At 42.3% G+C, this 21,337-nt stretch overlaps 2 protein-coding genes across 3 annotated transcripts; one reads left to right on the top strand and one right to left on the bottom strand.

Annotated features, from left to right (window-relative positions):
- Positions 1-1,921: 1,921 nt before the first annotated feature.
- Positions 1,922-3,707, bottom strand: LOC125008889 (proteasome subunit beta type-11-like). Its single transcript, XM_047586245.1, has one exon. It carries the CDS (start codon positions 3,574-3,576, stop codon positions 2,419-2,421), a length of 1,158 nt encoding a protein of 385 aa, XP_047442201.1. The 5' UTR covers positions 3,577-3,707; the 3' UTR covers positions 1,922-2,418.
- A 531-nt stretch (positions 3,708-4,238) lies between these two features.
- Positions 4,239-16,031, top strand: LOC125008888 (protein sel-1 homolog 3). Of its 2 annotated transcripts, none has more exons than XM_047586243.1 (24): positions 4,239-4,433; positions 4,793-5,312; positions 5,435-5,561; positions 6,067-6,188; positions 6,372-6,487; positions 6,767-6,816; positions 6,929-7,052; positions 7,135-7,273; positions 7,418-7,561; positions 7,647-7,852; positions 7,955-8,134; positions 9,544-9,666; positions 9,837-9,977; positions 10,073-10,135; positions 10,216-10,392; positions 10,492-10,619; positions 10,988-11,071; positions 11,166-11,247; positions 11,506-11,581; positions 11,666-11,790; positions 11,975-12,096; positions 12,719-12,833; positions 13,072-13,135; positions 13,328-16,031. In XM_047586243.1, the coding sequence occupies exons 1-24, from the start codon at positions 4,383-4,385 to the stop codon at positions 13,564-13,566; spliced, it is 3,318 nt and encodes a 1,105-aa protein (XP_047442199.1). In that variant the 5' UTR covers positions 4,239-4,382; the 3' UTR covers positions 13,567-16,031. The 2 variants fall into 2 exon arrangements, with proteins under 2 accessions (XP_047442199.1, XP_047442198.1); XM_047586242.1 differs by having other exon boundaries at positions 13,283-16,031.
- Positions 16,032-21,337: the final 5,306 nt, after the last annotated feature.

The raw sequence follows: 21,337 nt of genomic DNA, 5'->3' as shown, positions 1-21,337 counted from the left end.
TCCTCGTCGAGCGTCACTGTTATTTTCATAGTTATCGTTTAAGTCCCACCAATATTTGCTGGTTAGGGCTGTATGGCTTCTTTGATTTTCTCTTTAATCTGCTTAAATATAGCCAGTCTGCATAATCATCTCTACTTGGTTTGCATTTTTCCCCCCAGTTGTTCCACCCAGAAGCTGCACCAGAAAATTGCCACTCAAGGATGCATTCAAAGATGAGATTTCACTACAACATGCCTCATATGTACGACTATAATTACCTCCCTTCTTCGTGCTTTGATGGCATTTTATTTTAGAGGACTGAATGGGTGCTTCCGAGGGGTGTTTCTTTCTCTCAGCAATAACGAACAATTTCATGTACAGTGCGCTTATTTAATGCTGTCTCTCATTAAGTCTTGACTTTAAGCTGATTATATTCCAAAGTCATTTTCTGAGTAACGGACAATAGAAATGTGGACAATCCTTTGTAATAGGGACAGCGTGACTAATTGTTTGATATTTTTTACATTTGAAAATATTTCTTTTGCTTTTATTTGGGCCCAGATGTTCTGGATATTTTCTTGATTAAGAACTGTTCACAGATGCAAAAGGACACTGATCGTCTCAACACTGTACAAATTAACACGTACTGAGCGCGGTCTTTCTTTGCTCATCCATGTCTCTTGAGGGCCTGATGACTAAGAAGCAAGAGAGCCTTCAAACAAGTGTTGATGAGACAACCGGTCAGTGATATGACTAGAAAGAAAGCTTGCAACCCTAAAGTCCCTTCCCGCATCTCTTGTACCCAGCTGGGTACGGAGGTTTATTACTGCCAAAACTACTGAGCCAGCACAAAACAAAGCCCAGCAGTAATCAGCCCAATAGCAAGGATTTCAGGGCATACTGGGACAGAAGTACAAAACGTTTTCTGAGCCCTCCGTGCGAAAGGGAGCTGTCAACTATTTTTTTTGGCCCCAACTTCTGCCTGTTGGGGTCACACTGTCTTCTTTCCAAGCTATTTTAGACAAATGGAAAAAAAGAAATAACACACAAAACAAACAAACAAACAAAAAAAATAGATGATTTGATTTAACTGAGAAGGTTGGGTCTGTGGGTCTGTGGCATTTCACGGTTTGGTCAAATCCAATAGAGTTTGTTCTGCTCTCAGCTGGAGTTTGTATGTGAGGAGAAGAAGCTGCCAGAACGGAACAAAAAGCTTTGAAGAGCCTGAGCAAAAGAAGAACCACCGCTCGCTTAAATTTAAACTTGCAGTTCTTGTTGCCGACTCAGAACTTTGATTTGCAATTCTGTCCTCGCCTCGTCTCAGAACGAGTCCGTCCCTGCAAGCTCTGAATGCTGGACCACCAAATCGGTTTTCCCCTCCATTTTTTTTTTTCCCCCTTCCTACATTTTACACCCGCTCAATAATTCTGCCATTAATGAACTTCCAGAGATGAGAATTATGGATGAGGTTGGGGAGGAAGGGAGGCTTTCCCCTCTTACTCTTGCAGCTGCAGTCAATCATAGTAGTACTAGTGCACATCTCCGCTCATGCTGCAGTCCCGCGTTCCTGCCTGTAATTTATTTTATACCGCTAATAACACACAGACACGCTCGCTGCACACACACACATGCATACGTTGGCAGTTAAAACGCTGCTATGTGCAATATAGCACAATTCTTTAAAATTTAGCTCGTCGTGACGGCTCGTATAAACACATCTTTGTGCACCACTCCAGCATTTTGACATGTACAATACCCCCATATGGCGGGTTGTGTTGCCCTGGAAACCTTCCACCGCTATATTTTGGCTCCTCTCTCTATAGGTTGAGAAGGCATGGCAATTCCTTTTACCCTAATATCTTTGCAGAGGCACTAGAATGGTATGCCTAATTTATGACCACACCGCCCAAGCAAAATGAACAGGCGAGTTCAGCAAAAAGTCATTTATTCATTAATTTATTGGAAGTGTCAAAGAAACTTCAAAAGTATTTTGACAGCGTACACAACTCAATTTTTAGCCCCTCACTATTAACAGCTAAATGGATTCCCCTCGCTCACAGCGATACATTATAACCTTCAGCTGCCAGACGTTTAGATTTTTTGACTTGTCATTTTCTGCTTCTCCCCGTTTATGCGATTCAGAAGTAGGCAGTAATTATCTCACGTAGTTGCAGTGATTTATAATGTTTTAATGTATAAATCAAAATGCCAGCCAGCAGCAGGGCACTCTCAGAACACATTTTATCCTCAGTGCAAACAAAACATCAGCTGTTTATTAGAGGGAACGATATGCATGCTCAAATCATTTGAGAGATAGCCCCGAGGTTACAACTGCCCGTCCCCTTTGTTAATTTAGTATCTTCTGTCGTCACGTGCCTGCAAGATAGCCGCCGATGTTTGCCTTTCTTTCCTCATGCCAATTTTGTTTGTTTCATGTCTTTACTCAGACGAAGTCACGTCCTGTCTCTGCCTTCCCTCATGTCGTTGCCTTTCTTTTTCTCTGTAATATTCCTCTTTCAAATCCTCCCTCTTCCTGCAAGTCCATCCTTTTGAGGTGATGTGATAGATGTCTACACAGTTCCCCGAGTACGCGTCCCTGTGTGTAGCTCTGTACACAGCCTCTCGAGCTATTGATGTGGCCTCGTCCACTGTCAGCCCCCACCGAACCCCTTGGTCCAAAATGGAGTAGGCGTAGGGGGATCCTGAGCCCACGGAGAAGAGTGTTCCTTGCAGGCGAGTACCGTCGCTGTACACGTAAACCACCCTGGGTCCAGAGACACTTGTTTTCTTTGTGGAAAGGTGCTGCTGAGAGGAAGAAGAGCTCCGAGTCTTTAACAGAGAGACCTTTTCTTCTGTGACATCTGCAAGCTTTTCCACTTCAGTCGTTTGACTCGTCGCTGTTTGATCACTTAGATTCTCTGTACCTCCGCGTCCATGGCATCCATCATCCACTTCTCCTCCATCCCACCCACACAACGTAGCAGCCACGCACAGCTCAGTCCCCTTAAACGGGTGAAGCATGTGTGAAAGCAATTTGGCAGCACCGTACGTGGACAACCGCTGTCCGTGGCGAAGTTGGTAGAGTCGAAGTTCTCGAGCCAGAATCCTCTTCCAAAGCGCGCAGTCGGCAGAAGTACCCGACGTGGTGCCCACTAAGTGACTGTGAATGGGCAGGACCTTGTGGGAGGCTGGGCAAGCCACGAGCCCGGAGCAACTGGAACGAGTGTCTGCCGCAGCCATAGCTCCACCCTGGAAGACGAAAGCCAAGGTGGTGGTGCCGTGAGACATGGGAAATGGCAGAGGCACGGGCCGAGAGGAGGCAACAGGGAGGCTAGCTGGCAACGAGGGGGATGCCAAGAAGGAGTCTTGAGATAAGATGGCACTCGATCTCTGGGCGGCGCTGATTTGCCCAAACTTTATTGGACTTTCGTCCAGGTACCCCGCCACTGGGATATAAAAATTAAATGAGGTTGTGCTGTTTCTGAAGCAGAAATTGCTCATATAGTCAGTCTTCATTCCAAATGCCACTGAAGAGCGTTCTGTGGTTAGACTGTCCTGAAAGACGTCCTGGAAATTACACAAGTCCTGTAAAGCCATCGAGTTTTTTTTACATGAATATCCAAAAATTACTTTTTTGTAGAATTTCTTCTTTCTTCTGCTTTGAAATTCTTCTCTAATTAAATCCTCTCCGAAATATTCACATTAATTATCCAGCAGTGTCGTGCCTCCTTGAGTGGTAGCTTAAGTCTATTTCATCCGCAGTCACCTTTTATACAAACAGCAGGACCGCGTTCCTCTATATGTGGTCGCCTAAATCAACCCATCAGCAACATTACGAGGGCGTCATTCCCTCGACTTTGAAGCATCAACAGTCAGTAGCCTATGGGTAATTAATCTTGGCTGTGATATCAGGTTGTTTTTCAGATCAGATTTCTTCAAAGTCTTGTGTGGGCGTAGGCCAAAGAGGACGGAGGGTGATGTCAAAGCCTTGGCTCGAGCACATCAAATTAAGTTAGACTCTGCGCTTTGATGCATGGCTCCCATGGAAAGTTCCCTAATAGAATCACAAATAAAATGAATCAAACTACATATTTGTTGCACACAGCTGTGTGTAAACAGTGTAAATCGTGCCGAGCCATCTTAGGTAAAAGATAATGTATGCAAACTACTAAACTTGCAGCACCAGAATATCAGGTAGTCCCGCATTACAAGGGGTGTATGCTCATTCACTCCGCCAGCCGCCACCTGTACAGTGAAATCCTGTCACAAATGCCAACCGCGTTTCACGGCCAACAAACTTTTAATCTGAATGGATTATATATGGATTTATAATGAATCCACTGAATAAATACTTGTTTTAATGTTTTACTTCATCATAAACCAACAAAGCAACAACAAAAAAAATGAAAACCATCATTTTTGGATACTATTTCTTCACTACTTCTCTTCTAATGGTAAGAAACTTTATCTTTACCCTTAAGCAACAATATCAGTAGTTGATAGTTCATTTTTAAATATTAGTATATGAACATGTGTAACCTTTTATCATTACAAACGTGATGACAAACTGAAAGTCGCTTTTTGTCATGAGCCTACAGTGCAGCTGGCTCACTGTTTATTTCCTGTACTGATTTAATGCTCTGTCATCGTGTTGTTTTTAGTTGTAGCAGGCAGCTGTTTTGTGATAATAAGCTCCAAAATCCCTGTGTACTCTGCCTAACAGACAGCACGCGGTGACTAGGAAAAGAGCCCACTAGCGTGTTTGTCTTTACATTCACTTAATTTGATTGAAATTCCTTCCACTTCCCCCCAGGGACGATGCGCGTTACAAGCTGCTTCAAACCAGCGTAGTGAGACCCCACGTGACAATTTCATAGAGTTTGACTCCGTTCCTGACAAAGTGGTAGATGGCTCAGTGGTCCGTGTGCGGTGTCACTGCTCCGGGCCATGTCAGCTTGCAGTGGAGGTGGCAGTGTCTACATTAAGGAGGACGGATTTAGTGGTCTTCAGGAGGAAGTGGATCAGCGGCACAAGCAGAGCCTGCGGGATCCGCCAGGTCCGGCTCAGGCTGCCTCCGTCCATTTCATATCGACACGACCTTTTCAACAGGAACATTTTGATCACCCAAAATGTGACAGTCCGTGCTTGGCTGGACCATTTTACAAATGGCAGTGAGCTCGGCGCATACTACAGTTCCCTGTGGAGAGTTTACAAAGTGCTAAAGATAATGCCACTCTCAGAGAGGCCAGCTAAGCCTCCCACTGGGTGCCCGTCATGGTCTGCTCAACTGATGTGGGAGATGACCAGAATCCATCAGTGTCCACATGACTCAGGTCAGGCCCTTAATCACACAGTCATTTTCCCTGCATGTCCCGTCTTTATCTCCAAACCTTTTAAAGCCAACACGGAAATGTGGTTTGTCAGTGCATTCTTTTGGTGTGCTGCTTGTACACAGACGTAATCGATATTCTAAAGTTCCCTTTGGCAAGTACTGGTGAGCACTTTGGAGTGGTCCGCAGGTTCCAGCCTTTTATCGACACGGCGCTGGAGAGAGCTCGCGTTCACGCTGTGACACACCCCAGGTTGGTCTTCACACACTGACTTCTAATTTTCTTCATTTAGCTGGAACTGATTCTGTGTGAAGTTCAACCACACAGCATGAAAAACATCTCCTGCAGGGTCTTCAAATGTTATATCAAATGCTTAAGACTGAGCAGACGTTTTCATGTGCGCTATAAAGCTGAACGGCAGCACATGTTGCCTCAGATGTACAGTATATGTTGACTAGAGTTTGTGTCGATATCAGCAGATCGACAGGGCACAGGTCAGTGATTGTTTCCTTTTCAGTTTTCGAGCATCCGTTAAAGCACTCTCCGGTTTTAGTTTTACTTCGCTGTCTTTATAAATGACTTTAAAAGCTTCACCAAGCCTCTTCACCCGAGCATATAAGCTTTTTATTTACGGTCAATGAAAGACAGCGGGGTCAGGCATTTTTAGCAGAATGTGGGTCAATTTTAAATTCAACCTTGCGCCTCGGCGGCCAAAGAGATGATTTGTCAAATCGCTGTCTCGTTGCTTGGTTCTCAGCGTCACCTTATCTGTGTGGATCTACCTTCTGAAATGGTGTCACCATAAGCTCTGCGGGATCATCCATCACGTTGATAGGAGAAATTTATACGACTCAGTTCTGATGCAGCTTACAGACACAGGTGGGTCACGGCAGCTGGTGCGTACACCTGATACCAGTGTAGGGGTTGGGACTGAGGTATCATGAGATGATTGTGAGTGATGATGTGTGATTTGTGAGACTGCGGAACAGACTGTGTTATGTATTAATAAAGAGCTCCGAATCTCTTGTGGTGAAATATATAACTGTCATATTCCCCGTGTAGGAGACATCATAATTCAGGCTCGTGTGACAACGGGAGAATATGAAGCATTCCTTGCCAGCGTCATGTTGCCCCTGTGGAAATGGATTAGATTAGACTGTTATATACAGGACTCCAAGGTATAGCACCCAACCATGTTCCTCTGGGTGGCGGTGGGATAAGAAATAGAAAAAAATAGATCTCAGGCCAACGTCTTACTGGCGTCCTTCTGAGGTTTGTTTGACAGGTTGGCTTTTGTTTGCTTTTGGAACAGCTGCAAGATCCTGAAAGATGATTCCTTTCCAGCTGGGAAACTCCAGGCAATTGCAATATGGACTGCAATTTGGAGTCGTTCAGCTGAGAAGTTTTTTTTTTTTTTTTTTTGCCTGAGCTCATGCGTTGTTATTTCTGACTTTCAGGTTCTGTTGGATACAACATGGGACGGTGAATCCCGTAGATCTGTGTTTGAGTAAGACAATGCTTTTTGTAAAATAAGCAAAGTAGAACTGTCTCCCCTAGAAAGCACCTATTAGCCCAGTAACCGCAACAGAAATGTCTGAGTGCTATTGAATATTTTATAGATTTCAGCACAGCATCTACTATGATGACACTGACGGATACTTTGTGATTGGAGGAGGCAAATACATGCCAGGAGTTCGGGGGTATTTTGGGCCTGTGAAGTACTACCGTTTTGGAACCGAAGAGGTAACGCCTCCAATCTCAAATCAAACACCGTTGTGCTATTTTTTGTTTCGTGGCAGTTAATGGAGTGTAATTCACGTCACAGATAAATAACCAACTTCACCCCGAGACAACGTTACGTGAACTGGAGAGAACTCATCAGGGGTGCCAGGAGATAACAGCATTCACTAAAGCTTTTCTGAGAGAAGTTACCGGGAATCACCTTCGGTCACCGAGCAGCAGAGGTGACAAGTCCTATAAAAGTTGAAACCAATCTCCAGGGATAAACCTTGTATAGTTCTCATATCAAGGTTGTCAGCGCAACAGCTCAACAGCTGTAGTGTTACTGAGCGCGGTAAGAACATTGTGCCTTTTCTGGTTTATTTCAGGTGCCTGCGTCGCTGCTTTACCACTGTGGGGTCAGTTCGAAAAGAAAGAGAAAACCTGCACGCAAACATGGACGTGGGAGGTGCAACTTAAATACAGCACTCTTTTTAAATTCTTGCAAACAAAAGAGGAGGAAATCAGGACGGGTGGGTCTTGCACAGGTTTTAGACACTGACCAAATTGATCCGTCCAAGGGATGTGCTGTACTTACACAGCTGTCCTTTTATGTAGGTTCTTGGGGTACGAAGCTCCTGCAGACGACTTTATTTGACCAAGCAGTTGGTACAGTGCTCCCTGTGGATAAGGCACAAATGGAAGTCACATCCGAATCAATGACTTTACTCCAAGTGTGCTCCTGCTTTGGAAATCACAGAGCCTCTCTCTTGTTGGCCACCATCCACCTCTCTGGCCTGGGACAGTCAGTCAATCAACAGCAGGTACAGTCAGGGCCTCCTTTGTGTCTTAACTGCTACTTTATCACATCAAAAGACACTTCCATATGATAAATGTCTTTTAAAACAAACCTCCGTGCTTTCCAGGGTCATGTCTATAGTTTGGTTGGCGCTTCGGGTGACGACCTCTTTTCCCTGATGCATGCTGGGTACAAACACACGCAAGGAATTGATGGGTTTCCTAAAGACCTGAATATGGCTTATAGCTACTATTCCAATGCTGGGGATCAGAGCAGCATCGATAGCTCCCATGTACATGGAAGTAAGGTACGCTCAAACAACTGAAGTCACTGCAAAATGAGTATTTCCTTTATAATATTATACTGATGGCAGCAGGGTGAGCAGGAGTTGTGGATGTGATAGAGAAAACAGAAACAAACATGGATTGAAGCCACACTCATAAAGTTAGCCTGGCAAGAGGACTGTGTTAATCAGTGCATTGAGAGATTTATACACACATATATAAGACATGCACAAATGCACAGTGTAAAAATGAATTCTCACCGGGAATGTCCTCTTCTCACATGCGCATGCACCTGACAGCTGTGACAGCACTGTTACAAAACGTACCGTACCCCGGCCCCAGAATGATTAATGGCATATTTGTTGGTAGATTAGAAGAAGCTGGGGGGGAGCTGGGAGAATAGGTGGTTCTTAAATCTTCATTTAATAATGGGAGTGAATTAGCTGTACTGATGAATGGGGGAGAGCACTCGGAAGATAAGGAGCCCGCAGTGAGAAAAGGTTACTTCCGACTGATTTCCTGTTTATTCTAGTATTTAAATAAGCCGCATCCAATGAAAGGATATCCATGAAAACAGCGAACAGACCTCACTGTCGGCTCCAGCTTGAATAGGCAGCCAATGCATCGAGTAAACAGTTGTAGGACAGATCTGGTAGTGAAAATTGTATCAAGGCCCGTGGCATTTGGAACAACTCAAAAGCTTTCTGAGAGCAGAAGACAATAGAGCAGTCTATCTCCTCATCTTAATTAAAAGCAATAAAATCCTGGCTATCGTCGCTTTCTGTGTTGTTTTGTCTGAGCTCTATTGGCTGTTTAAACGTGTGCCAAGCTCATGTTCTTCTGAGCACCACTCAGAACAACGCGCTATTTAAGTCACAGCGTTATACCTGTTGTGGAATTGTTCGCTTGTGTTGCCAGAACTGCCAATCAAATCTTATCAAAGCCCATCCACGCAGTCCCGATTAATACGATTAGCTGGGATTTCGCGAGTTAAACTCGTCTGTAAATGGCAGGCTCGTTTTTGCTTTTATTTTTAACTTGACTCCATATTGAGTCATGAGCATTTGAAGTGGCCATAGCACATCTGCCGCAGTCTGTGTTTACAAAGCTGTACAGTGAGTTTCAACTCGCTATGCTGGATGTTCCGCGACTCTGTTTCATCGTGTTGATTTCAAACGCAGTACAGCATCTGCTCACTGTACACTACATACAACTGTACACTACACCAGCATAGTATGCAAAAAGCTTGAAAACAAAGTAAAAATGATACAGACATTGCTGTTGGAAACCAGTAGAGACCAAACACAAAGCTAAAAGTGTTGCTGACAGACCAGTGTCACTAGTAATAGCTATACAGTGTTAACAGTGGTGGTTCTAATGTACTATGACATACCATTTACTATAATAATGATTCTGTTTGTCTTTTTTAAAGCAATATCTAGTTGAGCATATCTATTTAAGCAAGGAAGACGATATAAACAGCCTGATACATGAGACGAGTGACGTCTTCCAATACGTGAAATTCCAAGCGGAGAGAGGAGACATAGAATCCCAGGTACGTGATGTACTTCTCACTTTTTATTTGGTGTACTACACAGTAAGGGCTTTATGGTTTCATATGGATGATAGGAAGCATTAGAGTTGAGTCCTACTTTAATTTCTCTTTTGTGGTCAGTAGCTGAGTCAGTGTCCAGAACAGACTAATAAAAACTCTATTAACTTTAGAAACGCATGGGAAGAATGCTTTACTGGGGACAGAATGGAGTCTCAAAAGACATAGCGAGTGCGGTGAAGTGGTTTGAGAGAAGTGCTATGCAAATGAAGGATCCCTCGGCGATGTACGACTACTCCATCCAACTTATGAAGGTTGTGTAAGATTACAAATCCTCTTATTTTACGATTGTTCATTTTGCCTCTGCTGTGGCAGTTATTGATCCACTGATTGATGTCGATTCCTTCAGGGTCACGGAGTAAAAAGAAACCATACCCGAGGTTTTCAGCTCCTGAAAAAGGCGGCGGCGATGGTGAGCTTGGTAGTAATCAATCTGTGCGTTTATAGTGTGTGCACTGACTATGAATACCAGTGTCTGTTTCCTTGCTTTAGGGCTCAATTAGCGCCTTGAATGGTTTAGGCTGGTACCATGGGATTGTGCTGAAAGACCACAAGAATGCAGTGAAATACTTTGAACAAGCCGCTTTAAATGGGAGCGAAGACGGGATGTTCAATCTGGGAATTTATTATCTCAATGGGAAAAGCCCAAACAGTCCACTGAGGAATGAGGTTTGAGTTCCTACACCTTTAAAAAAAAAGTAGTTTTGTTTTGTTTTTGTTTTTTTTCTCCAGATATGATCGGCGATTTATTTTCTATATGATCCACAGAGCGCAGCATTCCTGCAGTTTCTGAACGCGTCTCGTCTTGGTCACGCGGCCGCGTCGGTGGAGGTGGCTTGGTACCTTTCGACGGGAAGCCTGGAAGGGGTGTCTCAGGATGTGGAGAGGGCTGTGATGTAAGAGGCCTTCATTAGATTGGTGAAGAAAGCTTTGTTATGGGCTGTTGCACTGTAGCCCGCAGCTCGTGGCATCTAATTTCGGTGACAGTGGCTAATTCAAGGTCAGAAACCGGTATTTGCATATCTAAAAATAAGAAGCAGTGTCACCGCGGCATTGTTGTCTGGCCCTGAGAGATTCTGCTTACCGATGTTCTTCCAGCATCTTATGAATTTAAAGAAGCTCCCCCTTGCAGATGTAGACACCTTTCTTTTAGAATGACCTCAACCAATCTGAAACTATTTTTAGATCCTGTTAAAATATCTTCAGTTTATGTGGCGTAAATTACATTCCATAATTCATCACCCATCCTTTACCCACTGTGCAGACTGCTAAAAAAGGTCTGTGAACAGAACGGACACCTTGGATTTATGATCAGAGATGCTCTTCAGGCCTACCTCCAGGCCTCTTGGTAGGGACATTAATTTCAATTACTTTTCAATTGGCTGGTCTGTTCTGTTCTATTTGTCTTCACTTTTGCATTTGTTTTATTGTGTTGCCAACAGGCAGGAAGCATTTATGAAATATGCTCTGGCCGCTGAAGCTGGTCTGGGTTTGGCCCAAAGCAACGCTGCACACCTGTGTGAGGTGAATCTCTATTCTTCTTCTGGCTTATACGCTTTCAGTCAGCCCTCGAACAAAGCATTTTCAGACTTTTAACCTGATCCTGAGTACATTTCTGCAATCAGTGTCTCGTAATTGGAGTTCTGATTGTAGCCGGTGAGCGAACTGAACATAATTCCAGTCACGCGCTGAAAAGAGAAAACTAAGCAAGAGGGAAATTATAAACAGTTGATAACATAACCTTCATCACCGCTGTGCTCTTTGTTACTCTGCCAAATGCAGGAACTGAATCTCAGCTACGATTGTCAGCGGAGATATCACAACTACTCTATATTAAACTATGATCCCCATCCGTCCGGTGAGTTCATCTCATTTCATTTTGCTTTAACCGCCCTGTCTCCCTGTCAGTCACCGAACACCAAGTATTTATCTTCTTTTATAGCTCTGCTGAAAATGGGAGACTACTATTACTACCACCATTCCTCCAGCACACGAGAAGACTCATTATCCTTGGTTGAGCAGGCCATATCAATGTATAGCAGAGCCGCTCTAGCAGGCAGCCCTCAGGTGACAGATTTACTTGGGCTGTAATCTCATCACCCCTATGATAAACTTAATTAAACTTCCACGGGCTCAGGCCCATCGCAATAAAAACAACAAACAGCATTATATAGTGTTATTATTTGGAGACTTTCTCAGTGAATAACCCATCAGGCTCCTGTTTTGAATTTATTTTCACACCGTCTCACAGGGAATGTACAATCTGGCCGTTCTGTCACAACAAGGGCACGTTCTCCCACCGAGCACCCGTGGCCTGTTTAACGTGTCGCATCGCGATGAGCCGGATACGATGACGGAGAAGATCTTAAAAAGGTGTTGTTGTTTTTTTTTTAAATAATCAACTGGTGCATGAATAATGGCAATCAGCGTTGTTTGACTGACCAATGTTTGCTCATACGCGACAGTCCGAGAGACTTTCAGTGCGAATGATATGACTAGCTATAATTTGCTTCCACTGTTATTTTTTTAACTAGAATATAAAGGTTTGAGGGCACCAGTGTAAATGCTCGGGAAGCTTCGCAGTTAGACAATTTGGGGGGGGGGGGGTCTGAGTCTGATTTAACAATTAAACCAGTCGCTAGAACATTTACCAGTTACCACTATTTGCTGGAAGATTTTGGACAGACAGGCATCCGGTTTCTGTCTATTTGCAACCTTTCTTTAAGGATAGTTTCCTCGTTGCATCATATTTTGCTCCCTGAGAGCGTTACCAATGTTCTCTTCTCACTCTCAGCAAGAAAACAAATATCCAATAAATAATCTGAAGCCAGACTCAGTTAGCTGTGCTATTTTTTTAAAAAATGAATGTATACCACAACTGTTCACTGACAACATAGTCCATTTAATTTATGTTCTTGTACTATTATTTTACGTATTTATGTCTCTATACTGTTATTCCGCCTGTAACAGGGCTTTTGTTGTTTGATCTTCTCAGATGTGTAGAGGCTGAGGATGGAGAGGCAGTAACGCCCTGTTCTTTAGCTCTGCTTGCACTCCAGATGGGAAGAGCCTTGAGGAGAATGACTCACAACGGTGCCCAGCTCTTCTTGGTATGCATATAAGGCAGCAAACTCATACTGTAAGAGAGAAATTCAACACTCAACAAACCGCAGCACTACAGTAGCCCATATTGTCTTCCTTTGATAATTCGATCAACCTATAATTAATGCAAAATGCAAATTGAAAAAATGCAAACTGTTATCATGAATAAGACATTAAAGGTGCTGTACACTGCTATTTTGAGATATGTGATAATTTATTTAAATCATTCCTCTCCTCTCTCCATAGACATATGCATCTCTTCTTTCTGTCCTCGTAATTATTGTCCTTGTGCCATTGCGGAGCTGTCTTGGTAAGTGTTGTCGTGTTTTTTTTTTACCACATCTACCGGCAAGTATTTGCCACAAGATGGTGCAATTTCCCCACATATTGCTTAGCACAAGCGCTCTGATTTGTTTATCTATGGATAATCTATATAATGTCATGTTTGCCGTGGGAGGTGTGTTTACCTCCTTTCATCGTCCTCATCTGCAACCAAACACAGAGCACAGATGCCGTGTGATTGCACTGAGAACGAGGACGTCGACTGCCAGCCAAGACGGTGTCAACACGAGCAGAGAGCAAGATGGCATCATGGGAAGAGCCTACACAGCAGCAAGGAATCAATGGCTTACCATGCTGAATAGCGAGCAGTGGCTCTTGGAAACCAGCGATTTGGCTGTGACTCTGTCGGGCGTGTGCCTGTGTGCTTTCTGGACCACACTCCTCTATCATCTCCTATGACATACAATACCCAGCACAGTGATCCAATAGCCACAGCTGAAGCCCCAGACACTACATATTGTAAGAGCGTACATTTAGCGGTTGGGTGAGAGAACCATTTGCATGACACATTTGTGTCATGTGCCTGATTTTAGGACAGGAAACACAGACGTTCTGGTCAGGATGTGAGCATCCTGATTTATCTCAGTGTCGACGATTCCATTGTTGCGTTCACGGAAAATGAAAAACTTGGGTTCATTTAATATATTGCGAGTTCAACTTACAGTTTGTATTGATTTGCTGACGTGTTTGCCAAAGGAGGAGTGTGAGTGTTATCTTATGTAAGTCCAATATAAATCGAAAATGATGATGTGTGTTAAAAAGCAAAAACAAATCTGCCTCGGGGACGGATGTGTTGAGAGATGTTGTGTCGGAAGCTGTGTTCTAATAAGTCAACTATTAAGGCTTGTCCCTGGGCCTATCAGTGACGTGCAGATGATAAATGTCACTCAGGAGACAGGATATGCAACGACAGCATGCGGGGACCTGAAACATTGTGTCTGGTCAGTGCAATGGAATCTCAGATCTTATTGATTTAGTCCCTTGCTGAGCAGGTGCTCATGGTCAATACATAAGATAAGACGATATAAGCTTTAGCCATTGCTAAGGAGAATTTGGCCGGAGAGGAATTTACTATAGCAACAGGTGACACTTCAAACACATCTTTAGGGCCTGTTTGGGGGTGTTAGTCAAAAAAGCTTTTCCCCGTTTTTGTGTGTTCATAAAGATAACATAACTGGCTATATTCTTTGACGGATTTTGTTTATATGACTGCCAACGAGTATGAGGGACAGGGTTACTCAGTTCTTAACAGTTATTTACAGCTCCGTGTGGCTTGTTGTGATGATGTGCCGTTTATAGCTGGTATTCATGGAGCTGTCATTAGTTAAATAAGGAGTTTCACCGTGTAAACAGATCCATGTGGAGCTCCTTCAGTTTAAAGTGACGTCTGTGTGTAATTTCGGATGGACTAATGATCTCCCTTCCTTCTTCTGTCTCTGTCCTCAGTGTCGTCTGTCTTAGCCCTTAAAGGAGAAAACAAAAACACTGCATACATGTAATGCACTAATCACCAGTGGCAGTACTGTACAGGTTACTTTGATCACCACGGGAGAAATTCAAAAGAAAAACTTCTGTGTGACTACTGGGATGGTGCTGTCTGTGACGAGGTGTCATTATATCCAGTTTTCTAAGTTTTGCTCAAACATTCACTGACGTTTTTGGCATCATCCATGTAAAACATAACTAGTAATCATACCTGCTGCATTCTGCCAAGCTGCATTCTCTACGGTAACGGCACAACAAAATGAATAATAATAGAAAAGAGCATGGTTAAAAGGCAGTGGAAACCGGCTAACAGAGGGAATTACTTTTATTCTTTTCTTACATTTATTTATCTGCTAGAATGGAACATAATATTTTACAGAGAGAAAGCACTGTCTCGAGCTAAATGCTTGTGTAAGACATGCCTGTAGGTTATTATGATTACCCAGCTCACCATCCATGCAATTTGCTTATACCAGGAAGTGACAAGTCAGCTAATGTGCGGTTGTATTCTAAACTAAACGTATTTACTGAGCATTCACTTTTATAGGATCCATAATCAAGCCACAGTGTGATACCGTAGTTGTGGCTGAACATCAAATACTTGCTTTATCTAAAATCCCAGACCTGGTTTATCACCAAAGTTCTGTGAACCAGCAGATTTTCAGGGAAAATCGAACTCACAAGACCCCAGACATTGTGCTGATTTCTGTATTGATTTAAGCCATAAACTACAAAGCCATGTGTGGTTTACATTTGAGCGAGTACTTTTGATCGTAATGAGTTGATAAGATTGATAAGACTTGAATAGTCACCTTGCGTAAGGTAGATCATGGCTCATACACACTTTGACCATCATTACTGATCAGCTGATTAACAGCTGTCACACTGATCCTTCAGCTCCAGCAGAATTACACTCTCCTTGAACCCAGTGAAAAGATCGATAGAGGAATACACACTTTCACCAGTTTTCCTATTCTTCAGAACAAAAACAAAAAAATAATATTTTATATGTATGAAGTCTTGTGTTTTTTATTTTTTTTTTTGTCAGCTCAAATGTCATTTTGTAGGGTGGTCCTTGAGAACCTCACTTTTAGGGTGCCCTTTACCACCTCGCTGGGGACTACAGCTGGATATTAGCTTTGCTAGCTAAAGCCGCCCTATTTACTGGCACCTGGTACAGTTGATTATTAGGGACTCTCCACATCACAATAAACTAAACTAAACTGAAACCTGTTTGAACTCGATCCTGAAAAGGTGCATGCTGCCTTAGCGTGCATCCTCATTCAACCTCAGTTGGACTTTGGTGTGACGTGTATCTGCCAACCTGGAGAACAATATCTTCTAGGGTGATAAAAGGAAATAAAAATAAAACAATTTAACAAGCAGCTACTGAGTTAGTAATTAATTTAACTTTGGGTTTATATCACACACCGATGACCTATCTATTTTAAAAATTATGTAACCACATTCTCTTTAAATAGAGGCATACACGATCAGGCATGTATTTTCTCAGTTTTATTTCCACATTAACCTATATATATGTGTGTGTGTGTGTGTGTGTGTGTGTGTGTGTGTGTGTGTATCTATATATCTATCTCTCTCTATATATATACATCCTTCATTAACATTCAGTAATAATTATATTTATCGTGAATTGGTGCTTATGAGATTTTGTAATGTTACTGTTGACCTTAACAAAAAGGCATTTTCCCCCAAACTGAATATTCATTTTTTATTTTATTTTTTTTAATGAATTGTTTGCAAATCAGTTTAACCTTAACTGCAGCTCTAGGAGACATACATATTTGTGGATACACACGCCCATGTGGTAGGGAATCTGTCTGTTTGGATCTTAGTCTTTGGTAGTGAGCGCCCCGCTCTACACAGGGATAATTTGTGTAAATTTAGCACTTGGGCGAAATAACAGTAAGTCAGGAATGTTATCAGGGTTTCTGTTGCCCTGCGGAGCACACAGTATCAACTATTAAAAATGATACAATCCTGGAGCTCTGACTGACTCAAGGTCAGAGTAGCACTTAGCCTAAAAAAAATGTCATCAGCTAATAAAAAACCGTGAATGTTCTCAGTACACATAGTCCCCATGCACAGAGAGAGTGCATCTGAGCATCTGAGTTCGTACGGGCAGCCCCAAGGGGAAAACATGTGTCACCACCCACTGAGCTAAGAGTAAGCTACACTTAAACTTTCACTAACCCATACACTGAAGAGAGATTTTCTTCACAGTGAATATAAATTATAATGCTGCAATTACTGCTGGTGCGTACAGTACAGTTACTTGGAATAATGAGTATGTCGGGCAGAAGGCAACGAACCAGGAAGCTGATCTCAAATTCAGTGGCAGGCTGTTTACTGGAACCTGTGCATACCACTGCAATCTGCTATCAAGATGCTCTTAGTTTTATTTTATGAATCAGTATCAATAGAAAGATAAAAGCGTGAAAATAATAAAATGCACATGGGCATTAAATAAGATTTTTTTTTTTTTTAAATGTAGTGAAGTTACTCCACTACACTATTGCTCTGAAGTGCAGATACTTGACGCTTTTAGCTTATAAAATAATCTCATCTCATCTCATCTCATCTCATCTTCTACTATTGTTATTATTACTATTGTTATTATTATTCTCTTGGGCGAGAGGCGGGGTACACCCTGGACAGGACGCCAGGATTACACATAGACAAACAATCATTCGCACTTATAAAATGATATTTTCCATTATCATTACATAATTAATCACTTAGAGTCACTACATATGACGTAACTGACACATTATTTTACATTATTAAAGTATTGAACTTTGTTTTCAGGTACTTGAGCAAACCTGTAAAACCTCCTAGTCAGCTAAAATGGAAAACACCACAGTGATTTGGATAAAAAATGTGCTGAGAATGTCATTTTCCTGCATTGTTATGATACCAGTTTCAAGGCTTTAGTTGAGTTGTGACCAATAAAAACAGAAAGACTACAACTAAATCTGACTAACATGACAGCTGAAGCTGATTGCAGCAGGAGTGTTATTTATTCTCCAGTATAAACAGCCCTTTTAGGATTGGACTTCTGAATTAGACACAAGACAAAAAAAAAATTGCCTATATATACATATATATATATATATATATATATATATATATATATATATATATATATATATATATATATATATATATATATATTATACATACATATATATATATATATATATATTATACATACATATATATATATAATATATATATATATTATATATATTATATATATTATTTACACATATACATATATATATATTGCTTATTGGACCTTGAATATTTCACTTTTAGTGCAGTTGGTTGGCTACACGTGAATGATAGACTGGACAATAGATAAACAAAAACTGATGAATTATTGTATTTGTAAATGAACACTTTCGCCCCAAATCAACGTTGCATTATTGTATATATAATGCAATATATATATAATGTAAATATGTTTACATGTTTAGGCAAATAATATTGTTTGAAATGTTTGTTTTTCTGCTGGAAATGAGCTTTTCAGCCCAAAAATCTAAATCCGTCCTTTCAATCTCACCACTTAAATGATGTGTAGTCATCAACACCTGTTCTCTCTGTCATGTTATTTCGACTAAAATCATTGCTATGCACTGCTCTTTGAGACAAAGAGGGAAGAGCACAAACAGACTTCTGGCAGCAAAAACCTTGACAATGAAATACGGTTTTGTCGAGCCACAGTCACTGTGTGTGCTCACTTGTCGGTTGGCTGCTGTGGACCTTCACCCGTCAGCAGCCAGTAATTACATACTATCCTGTCTACTGCTGTAAACCCATCACTACTACTTAATAATCAGATTAACTCTGCTTCTAGCAGACTGGTGGTGATATGGCTGTTAATGCTGTGAGCAAAGGGATATACTGTGTCAGCTGGAAGACACTTCTACCAGTGCATTCACATGTAACCAAAGCAGAAATGTACATTTGCCCTTTGCGCATGTCAGCTCATGCTGACTGTGATCAGCCTGACTTGATGACACTGAATAATTTGTGACCGAAGACACAAACTGTCCCACGTTAAATACGTTGAAGTTACATGATATGACAGTTTATATGATGAGATCAATATCAGGTTTCTTGTTCATCATGCTGAACTACTAGCCAGTGTTAATTATTGATAGAGTTTATCACATCGCAGTCTTAATTTACTAGAAAGACTATCAAGCGTAGCCATCAACTCTACATAAAAGCGACAATATTGGCTATAACTGCAAATGTGCACAAGACAGAACAGCTACAAACGGAAAGACTTCGTATCTAAGTATGTATGTAGAAGTTTAAGCTGGTCAGATGATTATTTGCATTGTGCTTGTGGCACAGATAGCTTATTGCCATGTGAAAGTGGTAACATGCAACCATGTCCACTATTTGGAAAGTTTTTTTTTTTCCTCACAAAAGTAGCAGAAAATCATCTAATGCTGGTGAAAATCCACATTGCACATTTTGAATTAAAATACTTTTACCTCCTCAAGATTCCCTTCATTGATACATCGGACCAGAAAGGCAGCAGCCTAGAACACACCGGGATACTTAACCAGCTGATCTGGGAGGTGCGAGAAGTCTTGGCTTGACCTCGCCAATGCATATGGCTCCATATCCCACAAGTTGGTGGAGACTACCCCTAGACTGACACTATGCACCGAGGAAGATCACAACAACTTCAGAATGGCACCGGCTCAAGAAGGGGATTACAACTGAGCGCACCATCTCAGTTAGTCTCTTCACCCTTGCTGTGAACATAATGGTCAAGGCAGGTGAATGGGAATGTAGTCATTCCAAGCCTCCCATTAGAGCCTTATGGACAATCTTCCTGCCACCACAACATCGGTGCCAAAAGTGACAGACAAGTTTCGCTTCTATGTGATTGGCACAGCAATCACAGAGAAACGGGTCAAGAGCCTGGGTAAGGTCTTTGACTGTAGTCTCTGGGACACAGGAACTATCCAAACTACCATCAAGGAGGTTGAGACATGGCTATTGGTGGTAGACAAGTCTGGCTTACCTGGATTTACCAGCATGGCGTTTTACCCCTAGTACTCTGGCCTATGCTGGTGTATGAGGTGGCCCTCTCAGTAGAAGAAACCGTGGAGAGGAAAATCAGTAGCTATCTCTGCAGATGACTAGGTCTTCACATCCTCTGCAGCACAGTACTGTAAGACCAACAAAAAGTTCATTGTCTCTCACACAAGAGAGGCGTTGCTCTATTGGGACACCAAGGACTCGAAAGTGGCATCAGCAGGCACCATGGTCTGGGCAGAGGCACAGACCCTTGGTGGGCACAGTGCCAGCGGGGCAAGGTTGGGAGCTTTCCTTCAGCCGCGCTATGAGAAGGCACATGGAAAGGACAAATCGCCTTTGTCAGGGCTGGAGAGCAGCCTCAGTCATGGCCCAAAACAGCAGCCGGCCATTCTCACTTCAGCGTCAGATTGGAATGTGAGAGTAGACTTAGGCAAGCACCTCCCAGACCACATCACAACAACTTCCCTGAAGCCAGACATTGCGCTCTCGCTGGTCTCTTCAAGGCGAGTTCTACTGATAGAACTGAGCGGAAGTGGCCTAACTACCATGAGCTGGTGGAGCAATGCCAAGGAAGAGGCCGGAGGGCACGCTGTGAGCCCATTGAAGGGGGGTTTTAGAGGCTTTGTTGGCTGCTCACTGAGCAACATTTTCACACTGCTTGGCATCACCAGGGCTGCGAAAAGGAAAGCCATCAAAAACACCATGCAGGGAGAGCCTACAGATGGCTCTGGATCAGGAGGAGCAATCAGTGGGCCAGTGCTGCTGGTACACAAGCCAGGGTCTGATCAGCCCTGACTGGGTGGCCTGAAGGACGACGTCCAGTGTTGAAAGACACAAAATGTTTGGTGGTCTCAGGTATATCACAGACGATGTGTCCCAGAGCATCCTAAGATGTATCTTTCATTCATTAATGGTGTACGCAGTGAGCCCTTTGTTGTCAAGTGCAAGCTCAGGAACACCTACCCACTTAGTTCTTGGAAAAGATTTTGAGCAGAACACAGTTAATCATGTCGGTAAAAGATAACACACAGCTAGAAACAATGTTATTGTCCCCGGCCGATCCCTTGAGTTGCCAAGTTTTAAATGAGATGACAGAGAGTAATCTTGGACCTTGGATGTTGGTAATTTATTTTATTGTGTGTGTGGACTGAGTTGCTCAAGAGAGGTACCATTTTTAAATTACTTGTTGTAGTGTTTTTGATAAATTACTTTAACACCAGGAATGTTTTAATATTTTCTTATTTAGCCATGAGTGAATTCATAATCATACTTACATGCAGAACAAGAGAATGTAGTTTGTCCAAGTTATGGTATTACAGGTAGTGCTTTGTGGGAATAAAATGTAGAAAGTCAGGCTAGCTCCAAATAGTTCAAATATGCTACTCACGCAGAACAATACTGAGAAATTTTGTTGCAAAATGTCATGTCACAATAACCTTGACACACACCAAGACTGCTGGCAGCTTTTGAGACTGTAGGTGAATAATTTTTTGATGGATGGTGAAAGCAGTGGCGTGGTTTGCTCCTTGGTAATAATAAACAGTTAAAATCAAATATATCACAAAGGTTTCTGCTAAACCACAGATTATCATGCCAATGT

The sequence above is a fragment of the Mugil cephalus genome, chromosome 6 (genome assembly GCF_022458985.1).
Source record: "Mugil cephalus isolate CIBA_MC_2020 chromosome 6, CIBA_Mcephalus_1.1, whole genome shotgun sequence".
In the NCBI taxonomy this organism is placed as follows: domain Eukaryota; kingdom Metazoa; phylum Chordata; class Actinopteri; order Mugiliformes; family Mugilidae; genus Mugil; species Mugil cephalus.
Note: the sequence above shows the minus strand (reverse complement) of the source record. Positions and strands in the feature narration are given on the sequence as shown.